Consider the following 13075-nt stretch of genomic DNA (forward strand, 5'->3'; position numbering starts at 1 on the left):
ATAGACCCAGAAGCAAGGGCATAGTTCTTACACTAAATCCTTTTTCCGTGCTTCTTTAAGTTTCTCCTTCAATTGTAACCCACTGGTAATACACGCAGATGGGCTCTTTATTTTGTTTTCTAAAGATTTAAGTAACTTTTTCTTTTTTTGATAAATTTGGGAAAGGATATAGAAACAATTAGTGGCATTTCTATTTTTTTTCATACCACATACTACCAACTAAGTATCTACTTTATAAATAATTTTAAATAATCATATCAAGTGAAAAGATATTATATATTGATGAAGAATCATATCTGCTATCATTGAAAATCAGCATTAATCTACCTCCTTCAATCCATACTACTGAAATTAACATGAGTGCTCCATTATATTAGTCATGATAGCAACTCTGTTATTGCCAAATCACTTGAAACTCCTTCAACCAAAAGAAAATATTTTTACCTTAGCATAGAAAAAGACAAAGCAAAAAATGAATATAAAACCTGACTTTCTCTTCATGATCACAGAAAGACAACCAAAATGTAACTACTTAAAAAGTTAATAGATGTCATAGAAAATTCACAGCTGAGTCAAAATTCTTCTGAGTAAAAAATTTAAATAAATAAATAATTAAATTAAAAACTACCAAGCTGTGTAGTCCAACTGCCCAGTATGGTAGTCATGAGGCACAGGTGACTGTTTAAATTTAATTAAATTGCCATAAAATGAAAAGTTCTGTTTCTCAGTCACATCAGCCACATTGAAGTGCTCAGTAGCCGCATGTGACAGACAAATGGCTGCCATGCTGGACAGCACAGGCATCGAACATTTCCATCTTTGCAGAAAGCGCAATGAGAAAACACTGCTTCAGAGGAAGGCAAGCTGGGAAGCTCTGTGTTACATTAGACTTACCTTTAGAAACAATGCAAGGTAGGCCTGCGCTAACTCAAAATCACGCTTTCGATCCAACATCATTCCGATCATCTTTAAGAAACTCTGCATAACTTCTACAGACCCGCCACATTCAGGAGACAAGCTCCGCAGCTCTGTTTCAATTCCCGATGGACCCAATTCTTTCAGAAGGTTAAGAGCAGCATCATCTGTATTAAGTTTTAAAAAGAATCCAGTTATTACCTACATCAGTTCACTTAGGAAACTAGATTTTCCAATTCATACCCCAAGCAACATACACATAAATTGCACAGGAAATTCTTTCTGTGGGTTAATTTTTTTCTGTTAAGTAGTAGAATAAACCAAGTTAAATAAAACCAGTACAAATAATGAGAGCAATACAAAAAGTAGTAAAAACACTAAACTACACTAGTGCTTCCCTTCTTTGTCTCCCACCCCTAAAATAAAACTCTTTTATGAGCTTGCTATTCTTTAGTCATCAGTACCATTCTTTGACTTTGCAAATGTAGACTCAAGTGATTTTAGTACAAAAACAAAAGGATTTGGAACAGACAAGAGGATAAATCAAATAAGAGAGTGATTGTGATTTTGTAATTGCTTACAGCTCTTACTGTTTATCATTACTAGCTACAGACTATAGCTTTCAAAAAGATAAGTCTACTATTAACAAACTCAATAAATTTTAAAATTATCTTTTGAGGAGATAATTTGGGAATATGTAAAATCATTGAAGACAAAAGCCTGTTACATTCCCAAACTGTATGGCAAACTGTTTTTGTAAATAAAAACAAAAACAAAATTTGAAAATAAAAACAAAAGCATTAGAAAAAATCTAATTTCCCATGTAAAAAGTGTGAAGATTTTCAAAAGACTATTCTAATATTAATATCATCTTAGTTTAGTGTCACTCATCTATAATAATAAAAGGGTAATATGCTAAATAGACCAGATGTCCTTCTGGATGAAGCCGGGGCTGGAGGGAAGCCAGCCTGGGTCCCGGGTGCCTGCCGATGGCCGGAGAGAAGCCAGCCTGGGTCCCAGGTATGAGAGGAAAGCCGGTGCCGGCAGCTGGGGGAAGGAAGGCCTATTCTTGCACGAATTTCATGCATCGGGCCTCTAGTTTAATATAACAGTAGAAAAGCTAAAGTTCCTTCAGAATAAAACCCAAGTTTCAACCCTTTTAATTCTTACTATCTTCTTTTAGCTACTGAGAAAACTGTTAGTATTTCACTCAATTTCTTTTCATAGAAAGTAAAATAAGCTAAAGATACTTGGTAAATATTTTATAATTTAACTTACATTTATTATTCACGAGTCCTTCTTCAAGTTTCAAGAAGAAATCTGATTTTTGAGCCAGAATTCCAAGATTTACCACTTTAGACTTAAAAATAAATACACATTATTCAAAAAACACAAGTGTAACAAAAATATATATAGTCTGTAATTAAAAGCTATCATTAATTTACTCTATGTGCATAAAACTGGGTGTTGGTAAAAAAAAACTACAACTGTATAATACAAACACTCCTCCGCCCCATATTCTTAGAATGCTCCAATTTGGTTTTTACCTGCTGTGGGTCATTATTTTGCTCAGGCACAGCATATCTGGGTACAAGGCCAGGAACTGTTGGTATAAAAAATGGTGCTGACTTGGGTACTTTGGGAGGTTCCTTTGGTTTATTCTTTTTCTGATTAAAGAGAAAAAAATAAAAAGACAAAAGCAAGTAATCATCTGGCTAACAGTTACTAATATTTAATTCTCAAGAAATTTTTTAAAAAATCCAAAAAGGAATGAAAATTTTTCAATTAGAATGTTAAAATAAAATCCCATCAATCAATATCACAGATATCTTTAAAGTGGGTTTCCCAATGCAAATCTCCAGAACCCCTGCTAATAAGGCAGAAGAGAAATGACAGGGTTCAGGAGAAGCCCTAGGACAGTGGTCGACAAACTGCAGCTCGCGAGCCACACGTGGATCTTTGGCCCCTTGAGTGTGGCTCTTCCACAAAAGACCACGTGCGGGCGCGCACGGACAGTGCGACTGAAACGTTGTGGCCCATGCGCAGAAGTCGGTTTTCGGCTCTCAAAAGAAATTTCAATCGTTGTACTGTTGATATTTGGCTCTGTTGACTAATGAGTTTGCAGACCACTGCCCTAGGACAAACACACCTCATTTTCCTGAAACATGAATATTTAGGTGAAGAAATAATAAACACTTCTGAAATTCTTTAATATTAAAATATAATCTTTTTATCAAAATGGGCTAGAAAGCAAAATTTACAAATTCTCAATATTTTCCTAGAGCCCAGAGCCTTTAGAAGTAATTAGGTGTAATATTTTTGTGAAGCTTATCCCTAATTCTTCTACGTTGTTGAAATTTTTTATTTTTCCTTAGCAATCTGTGTTTTTTAAGAAGCAAGAGAATACTATTAGCCTGTTTATAAAATGTTTCAAGTGTTAGTAAAATTCAATCAGGAAAATCACTATCGGATTTCCCACCAACAGAATTTAGTTTTGATGACAACACGCTACACATCACTATCTCAAGAGCATTTGATGAAGAGCCTTTGTATGGTAAACTGCCTGATAGAGGGGTCTCACAATTTTACCTCGCACTATTCCTCTGCCATTCCAGGAGCTCTGTAACCTTAGGGAGATTTGCTTTTTGAGAAAACTAGGGATATTGGTGGCCTTAAAGAGGAATGGAATAAAAGAAAGTTACTACCTGAAAACAGAATAAAGTACTGCTAAATTACAGGGTAAGTACAGCCCTTCTTTGAGATGGTAGAGGAGTAAGAGTCACAGTTTCACTTCTAACTCACTGCTACAGAGTGACAAGGGAGACAGTCCAAGAACTGTAAGTAAAAAAAAAAGGCTTTGGAGGAGCACCACAGCGCTCTGAAGATTATCTATCTCCTACGGAAAACCAAAAGTAGGAAAATTGCCACAAAACAAATATAAAATTGTAACATTTTTCATTCAGTAGGATATAAAAATATTGGAAGTGAGCACTTCTCTTATAAAATCACTCACTCAGGTTTCTATTTAAGTTTTTACGCAGAACAAACTATGTCTTAGCAAGGAACAGAGTAGTCCAAAAACTTAGCTTATTAATTGGGCATTACTGATTGCTCCCTTCACTCATCTACTATTTGCACTTTTTCATGCATCGTTTTTTTTCAAGTTACTTTTATTTTTTATTTATTTATTTTTAAATATATTTTATTGATTTTTTTACAGAGAGGAAGGGAGAAAGACAGAGAGCCAGAAACATCAATGAGAGAGAGACATCGATCAGCTGCTTCCTGCACACTCCCCACTGGGCATGTGCCCGCAACCAAGGTACATGCCCCCGACAGAAATCAAACCTGGGACCCTTGAGTCCACAGGCCAATGCTCTATCCATTGAGCCAAACCAGTTAGGGCTCATGCGTCGTTTTTAAAGCTAGTCCATGGAGCACTACCTTTAGCTGACAGATTGGGCAAAAGCTTTAAGGAAATTAACATGTGAAAACTTTCCTTACCCAAGACACTCAAATCTGTTGGCTACTAAGTTATTAGTTACAAAAATACTTACTACTTTGTCATAGTTATCGATGTCCTTACACACATTTTTTATGGCCAGCCCACAATATGACTTGCATACATATGACCTCTAGTGAATGCATGTGTATATCTTACCAAACCAAGCTTCATAATCAATGCTTAGCATTATCACAGGATGGCCTCTAAAATTTTCTACTCTAGTCTATTCCTCTCAATTGTTTTCACTACTCACAAATGAGGATCATGAAACATGCTTTGAAAAACACTAATATATTATCTGTTTTTCATGTAAAATTATAATTTCCTCAAATACAAAGGGACCAGGTTTTTTTCACTGGCACTGTCACAGGACATTACCTAGTACCTAGTTCTTATTAACTTACATGCCTGGATCCAACACAGCAAGCTCTAAACATCTTCTTATAGTTGGCAGAGTAGCATATAGAATAATAAATGGTAGTTGAAGCTTAATTTTAAAAAGACTACTGAAAGTCTTTTTATTTCCAAATGACTAGTGATAGACAGATATCACACGTGGTGGCAATATTTTTTTCTTGTTTTAGAAGTTAAAAAAGTAGTATAGAGACGGGATTAAAAACATCAAATTTCTAATAGCTCTGCAGTTGTAGGCTGTACTTCTGCTGTATCCAAAGGTCTGCTGAATGCTCTCAAAATTAATATATATAAAGAGAATTCTGGATAATCACACTTAGATTAAACAGGATTCAAATAAATGGCATGCTCTTAGGTATTAATTGTTCCTCCTAAAGCTCTCAAAGTAGGGGAAGCTATTTCTACTAAAGAAAATGCTTCTGGAATGTGTCTTTAGGGGTGAATACCTTAATAACATCAAGATTAAGAAGGTTTTTCCACCGTGATTCAGGAAGGAGGGATAGAGTCACCAACTGCTCATTCAACTGTTCTGGGGATTCATACTCTATCATTTCATCACTTGGTTCTATGGTTTCTTCTGATAATTCTACATCTGAAAACAAAAATTGGGGGTAAAAAAAAATTAATACAGAATAATATTTTTATCACGTAAAAGAAATTTAATTCAGACCAAATCCATTAGTATTTCGTAACACATTTACTCAATGTAGATTTGTTAAACTCTTATTTAATTTTTTCATCTTCTCATTATTAACTATAATTCCCATCACAAGACCTAAAACACTTCTCCCTAATACCACAGGATAATCTTATCAATCACATTTTTGTAAAAATTTATGAAGTCATTCAAAATATTTCATATCAGTTAAATAATACTTCGATTGAATAGATTAAACTTTGCCTTCAGTAGCAATACCCCCATGTTAGGTTTATGATATTACACTTCAAAAAATTACTATTTTGTGATTACCTTCGGTTTGACAAGTTCCAGGAAGCATCACTACTGAAGGAACATAATCTGTGGGAAGTGGCCGTAATGAAACAACTGAATACAGGGAAATATTGGACCTGGGAAATAAAAACATAAGCCATATTTTAAAACTTATAAATATAGGTTTTTTGGGAAAAACTTTAATTACTGGTCTAAAAAACAAACAAAAAAACTTCAATTACTCTACAATTTTGAATTTGGCTACAGATTCCAATCACGTACAACTTAAAAACAACCTCAAAGATAAATAAAATAGTAATAATTTGAAAATGTCTTGATTCATGTCATAGATGTTACCACAAGAAAGCTGTACATAAACATTATTAATGTAGTACACAAAAATATTTGAGAGATCAGTACTAGGTAGTACTTTTATAAAGTAACATAATCTCCATATCCTTATATTGTTTTGATAATTGCCAACCTTCAGTTAAGGAAATAATACCTAACTGAAGGAAAGACAGACTCAGAGAGTTAAGTCAGACCCAGAGTAAGATAATCAGATTCTTGAGATGGTAAACAGTCATGGATTTCTCCTTCCCTAGAATGGCCCTCTAAGTGGCCATGTTTCTGCTACCTTGACCCTGTACCATGACCTTGAATGACTAATCAAGATGTAGCTTCCAATCCCAAAGTGAGTTAATCAGATTCTGTTTTCCATACATAATGAATTTAGAATGAAAAATAAAAGTTGGGGAAATCAGGTTCTGAGCTATATTAATAGTGATACTACATAGCTGCTAAGGTCCCATAGCTACTATTTTCCTCTTATCTTGATTGTTCAAGCTTCACAGATTCCAGGAGATACTCCATTTTGCTTATTAAGGTGGCCAGAGTGTATTTCAATTGCAAACTGAATTTACTTTTGTGTCATAAAAATTTAATTAGAAAATTTTGTAATTAGAAAAAAAAGGTAAGTTTTTTTCTCTTCCTCAATAATTAATAACAGTTAAAAGACATAGACATCTGACCTTAGGAAATACCCAACACTTTTTTCTCGGCCCAGATGATGGACCATTTACCTTGACCTCTTACATTTTCATCACAATGGAGTTGGGTGTGAAGAGTTATGCAACTAGAACGATCTTAGCAAGCACCTTTCCCAAACAATACCTTATAGATAAAGTAGTCGAAGTTTACAGGTGACTCACTAAGGTTATAAAGCAGTATTGGGGTAGTAGCAGGAGGGCTAGGACCTGGCTAGGGACTCCCATTTTTCTAACATTTTAAAATTTACATGTCTTTTCTGCAAAATAAAAGCTAAATAAGATAACAGATAAAAATCAATTGTGTGGTTGAACAAAGGTTTCTAAATTATCAAGCAGATGCTGAATCAGCCATAAACTTATGGTAAATTAACCCTCTGTCAACAATGTGACATTTCCATTTTATAAATTATAAAAAAAAAAGGTGATGTTAGCAACTATGGTTGTCTGACAATATCATCTTCCTTCTCCTCCTTACCCCAAACAGAACTATATGAATGAACTCACCACAGATAAATTCCAAGGTGGTCCACATGGGAAGTGGCCAGAAAGTCTCCGGTAGGGGACATAGTAACATTGAGAGGAGCTGAGTCCAACAGAAAGCTGTCTATAAGGCTATAAAAGGATCAAGATGTTAAACTCTACCAAAACATTTAATTCACAAATTTATTTTTGTTAAAATAATATGAGATAATACAGAAAAGTTTCATTTTTGTTTTTTAATAATCACCAATACCAGAAAGGCATCAATAACAAAGAGCTTTGTCAGTAATGTTACTATGTGAAAATAACCTCTCTTAATGAGAATGACCCGGAATATCAAATTGATCAGTTAGCCAGAGAAAGTTTCTGGAATGCCATTTTGGTAGACTGACTTGGGAACATTTCTGAAGATGTCACACATTTAAATAAATCTAATTATCAGTACTCTCTTGTACTTTTATTATCCCAATGAAAATAATAAAAGGCTTAGGCAACAGAAGAAATTAAAATAAAATGACTATAAATATTATAAATAAAATAAAATGACTATAAGAAAAAGAAAACAGTAATGAAAAAAACTCAAGCAAGTCTGTTTTTCAAATAGGTAACCACACTATACATGAAACATATGAAAGAATTCAGTCTACAGACCATAACCATAAAGCAGTGTATAAAAACTAGTCTCACAGCTTGAAAAATTGGAGGGGTTGAAAAGTTGGGGAAGAAGGGGGAGTGATCACCCCCAGGTAAGAGGCTCAGTGTAGGCTTCTCAGAAAACACAGTGTTGGAGATGAGCCTTCCAAATGGATACGATTCAATGGATGTTGATGGCAGAGAACGCGTATCCTGGCCGAGGGAAGTGTGGAGGGCAAGGCGAAGGAAAACACAACTGGGTTTAGTGAGGAGTGCAGTTTGGTACATAAGCATAAGGCTACATACAGGCTCTTGAATACAAAACACCTAAGTTTGTTTTTATTTTAATCAATGAAAGGTTACTGAAGGCTTGTGAGCAGACAGTAATGTAATCTTCACTTTCATAAAAAAATCTGCCATCAGAATGTAGAGTATATTTGAACAGGAAGAAGAGTGAAATTGTGCTAGCAGTCATCTAACAGCATTAAAGATCTGAACTAGGATGGTGATAGCAGGAAGTGACATGAGTGAATTTAATGAGCAAAGAGAAAGATCTGCAAAGGAAGCTTCTTAGGTTGGCTAAGGGTGTGAATACTTTGTGTACTTTAAGAGAAAATATACTGTTTTAATCAGATATTTTAAAAACTATTTTATTCACTGAAGGCAGTACATTATCCATGGGAAGGCACAAGAAAATGACTGAAGTTCAGAATCTACATTAAATAAAACATCATTACAAGAAAAATAATAACAATAGTTAACAATTTTTTTTTAGTATTCTATGCTAGGAAGTATCCTGAGCCTTTGAGTCTGCTAACTGAATCCTCACTACCCTATGAGGCAGATCTGTCTTTATTATATAAACTAGATGCCCGATGCATGAAGATTTGTGCAAGAATAGGCCTTCCTTCCCTGGCTGCCGGCACCGGCTTCCCTCCAGCACCCAGGACCTGGGCTGCTTCACTCAGGCGGCTGCCGCCACCCACCGGGGGCATGCTCCGAGCCACACCGTGGCCACTCAGAGCCACACCCTGCTCCCCTCCCCTGGTGTGTGTCTGCTGGGGCTGGGGGCAGCATGCAGTCGCCTCTCAGCGCACAGCTCGGCCTGAGTGGTGGTGATGCAGCCTCCTCCTGAGCCGGTCATGACTCCCAGCTATTTTGCACATTACCTTATCCTACATAATAAAATGGTAATATGTAAATTACCATCACTCCACTATGCCCGCGATTGGGCCAGCGGGAGGCGCAGGGGGCAGGACTCGGGGTGACCGAGGTAGCTGATTGGGCCAGCGTCTGCACCATGGCTGTGCTTCGGAACAGAAGGGGCCTCTGGGGCAGCGAGCTCACGTCCCGCCGCAGACTATCAAAAGCGGGGGAGCTGGGTGCCTGTCTGCTCCGGCACCAGGCCTTTCAGAAGCCTCCGCCGAGCCGGAAAAGTGTGTAGGGGACCCTACACGTGCATGATTCAATCATGCACTGGGCCTCTAGTATATATATATATATATATAGATTATATATATAGATCAGAAAATGAGGCCCAGTAAGATTTAAAAACTTGCTCAAGGTAGAAAATTGAGCCAAGAATGTCACATAAGCAGTCTGTACTCTTAATCACTATAAAATCAGTAAAACCACTGCTGAAACTAAAGTATAATAAGCAGCTCAACAGCACATTTACATGCTGGGAATGTCTACACTGGTGATTCACGAGCAGCGCAGACATGAATGAAGTCTCTCCAGTGGAGACATTAAGTGACTTGTCCAAAATAAAATCTCTCGCCCAGCCAGTTTTGCTCAGTAGATAGAGCATCGGCCCATGGACTGAAGGGTCAGTCCTGGGTTCAATTCCAATCAAGGGCACATACCTAGGTTGTAGGCATGATCCACAGCTGTGGTTTGGCTGCAGGTGGGAGGCAACCAATCAATGTGTCTCTCTCACATTGATGTTTCTCTCTGTCTCTCCCCCTCTCTTCCACTCTCTCTAAAAATCAATGAGAAAATACTCTCAGGTGAGGATTAATTAAAAAAAAATTAATTACACTCTCAATTTGTTCAGAGTGTAATTAATACTGTACAACTTAAATAATGTTCCTTAAAATTAGGAACACTGGAAACACACACCAAAGTGTGCTTAGGACAATGACTGTTTTTTAATTCTTATTTATGGGGAAAAAGGTGAATAATAACCCATCTGATTTCTGCTCAAACTTACTCTGGAAGCTCACAAGAATGCCTTCTCTTGAGAATCAAGAGAATTGGGAAAAATAAAACTTTGGTAAACATTTATTATATACCAAAGACTGTTAAATTATTTATGTTATCTAACCCAAACAACCCAGAGCAGAAACATTACTCCAATGTATATAGATGAAAATTAATCCTAAACACAGCAGTTTCAGATCTTACCATTTCTTGTCTTGATCAATATTTGTGCATTAACTTAACTATGTGAGGGGTGAAACGTCCTAACATGTCTGCTAAAAAGAGAATCTAAAATCTACTGCTTGAGCAAATTTATTTTATATAATATTATAATTATTTTGTCAAATTCATTGTGCAACTTGATTCCACAGCTGTTGTGTGGGGGTAGACAGACCTTCCGTTATGTAAAGCATCAAATTGAGGAAGATGATTTCCACATACAAAGCATATTTTACATGGCCATATTAATTCATAAAGCATAAGTGTGCAGGCTTAATCCCAGACTTAACTACTATATAGTCCCTGCCAAGATCACAGAATGAAAAGTCCCAGATAAGGTATATACTTTTTGAGAGAACATTAATAAAATCCTCACTGTAAGAAATCAGCTTTTCAAGCACAGAGCCCTGTATACTAAAAGTCATTTCTGGTTCTATCAGGGGTGGGACACCTATTTTCTGCCAAGAGCCATTTGGACATTTATAACATCATTTGGGGGTCAAACAATATTGTCAACTTAAAAATTAGCCTGCTATATTTGGTTAAACATTTAATTAACTCACTCGTAATGCCTTGCCAGGGCCAAACCAAATGATTTCGAGGGCCTTATATAGCCCACAGGCCGGAAGTTCCTCACCCCTGGGTTATATCCTGAACAAATGCAGACAGTGTGTAGATGATCAATTTCCAAAGTAATGGAATCACCTTACACAAAAATCTTTAATGAGTAGAAGAAAGGGATGGTTTTGCCTCAGGGAGAAATGCAATATAATATTCTATTCCAATTATTCTCATGCAATGCTCCTCAGAAAACAGCAATGAGACAGAACAAAATGCAAAATTCTACTAAAGCTGCACAACTTATATGACTCAGTGGTTGAGCATTGACCCATGAACCAAGAGGTCACAGTTCGATTCCTGGTCAAGGCACATGCCTGGGTTGTAGGCTTGATCCCCAGCAGGGGACATTCAGGAGGCAGTGGATCGATGATTCACTTTTATCATTGACTAGAGGCCCAGTGCATGAAAATTCATGCACTGGAGTGGGGAGGTCCCTCAGCCCGGCCTGCCCCCTCTCACAGTCCAGGAGCCTTCAGGGGTGGTAGGCCACCTGGCGATCAGGGGAAGGCAGCACCCCCATCACACCTCTGCTGCTGCCACTGCCAGCAGCGCAAGCCTTGGCCAGCCCTGGTTACCTGCGCCTCGGGCAGGCCCCGGGCAGCTGGAGGGCTGAGGGGACTGGGGGACTCCAGAGGCAAGTGCGTGGAGCAGCTGGGTCCCTACCACCCCGGCGGGGCTGAGGGACTGGGCACCGCCATCTTTGAGGGTGTGACAGTCAATTAGCATATTCCCTCCTTATTGGGGCTGTGGGTGCCACCATCTTTGCGATGACATGAGTGTCAATTAGCATATTTCCTCTTTATTAGATAGGATGTTTCTATCTTTCTCCCTCTCCTTTAATCTCTCCAAAATCAATAAAAACATATTTTTAAAAATCTATTAAAGCTATTTTATACTTTTCTCATCCCCAAAAGAGTTCAACATGAACGTCCAGTAGATTGAAAAAAAAAGAAAGAAAGATGATAGTGGTAGGGAATGACAAAAAATTTCAACTCTGCTTCTGAGAACCCTACAAAATAAGAAAACTTTCTCTATTTTAAAACAACTTTACAGGAAACAGTTCAGTGCCTATGCAATTGTTTTAGATAGGCACAATTCCAGGTAGATACACCTGTATGTTACCACACCCAAAGGTTTACTCATAAATAGTTTCACTTTTCAGACTACGTAATGAGCATATTCATTCTTTAAATATTTAACATGTTATGTAAATGATGAAGCTGCATACTGAAGAAAGAACTAGGAATCTCCAAAGATTGTTATACAACTTATGATTTAAAAACAGGGGAATCAAAAACCCCAACAATTACATATGGATGCATGATGAAACATTAATCCTCACTTCCTTATTATCTTCTACATCAAGAAAATTAGTTCATTCTTAATAACATATGACACAGCCCAAGCAAGGTGGAAAGCAAAACTGTTGGGAAATGTTTTTTCCTCCAATGCTTATTGCAGCAAAATGTAATTTATGAAATATGCTACCATGGGCAAATCACGTCGCTTCTCTTTGAGCCTCCATTTCCTCATTTGTAAAATGGAACTAATAACAGTAATAGTACCTACACCCATTCAAATACGAGGGAAGATGAAAAATAAAAGTATATAAAGTGCTTAGTAGCTAATGGTAAATGCTAATTTAGTTGTAATTAGACAGCGACAGTTGTGTGACATGGCTTTTCAAGCTTCCTCATTTACTCCATTTCCAATCTTAGCCAAAGTAGTACTTATTTTTGTTTTTATTAAAATTAGGCTTTGGTTCAATCAGTGTAGATATAATTATTTTCTTTTAATAATCCCTGTGTGACTCATTTCTTGTTTTTGTGTCTCTGCCAACTTCATGCCTTTATATTCATTTAAAATTGCCCCAGTGTTCACCTAAAGATATCAGAATCAAAAACTTATCAAATTTAAATCTGCACAACTTTTTACTGAAATAAAAGATTTAGCAGAAAGACTAATGCTGAGTCAAAGACTGATAGGTTTAAATGCTTCTAGATCCTATTTTTTCCATTCCAAAGATAAACTTGCCACTTTGTAAAAATATTTTGCCAATTTAGCACTACTGAACATTAAGCTATCTCTCCCATCTAAATGTGAACT

At 36.8% G+C, this 13075-nt stretch overlaps 1 protein-coding gene across 1 annotated transcript in view; it reads right to left on the reverse strand.

Annotated features, from left to right (window-relative positions):
• Window positions 1–13075, reverse strand: part of WDR36 (WD repeat domain 36) — a 40567-nt gene that overhangs the window by 3284 nt on the left and 24208 nt on the right. The window contains exons 17-22 of the mRNA XM_079788457.1: window positions 7319–7426; window positions 5805–5902; window positions 5281–5426; window positions 2463–2582; window positions 2194–2275; window positions 895–1082 (exon numbers count right to left, since the gene is read on the reverse strand). Coding sequence (XP_079644583.1) covers window positions 895–1082; window positions 2194–2275; window positions 2463–2582; window positions 5281–5426; window positions 5805–5902; window positions 7319–7426 — 742 coding nt within the window. The remainder of the gene's footprint in view (window positions 1–894; window positions 1083–2193; window positions 2276–2462; window positions 2583–5280; window positions 5427–5804; window positions 5903–7318; window positions 7427–13075) is intronic.

Source organism: Cnephaeus nilssonii, assembly GCF_951640355.1.
Source record: "Cnephaeus nilssonii genome assembly, chromosome: 2".
NCBI lineage: Eukaryota > Metazoa > Chordata > Mammalia > Chiroptera > Vespertilionidae > Cnephaeus > Cnephaeus nilssonii.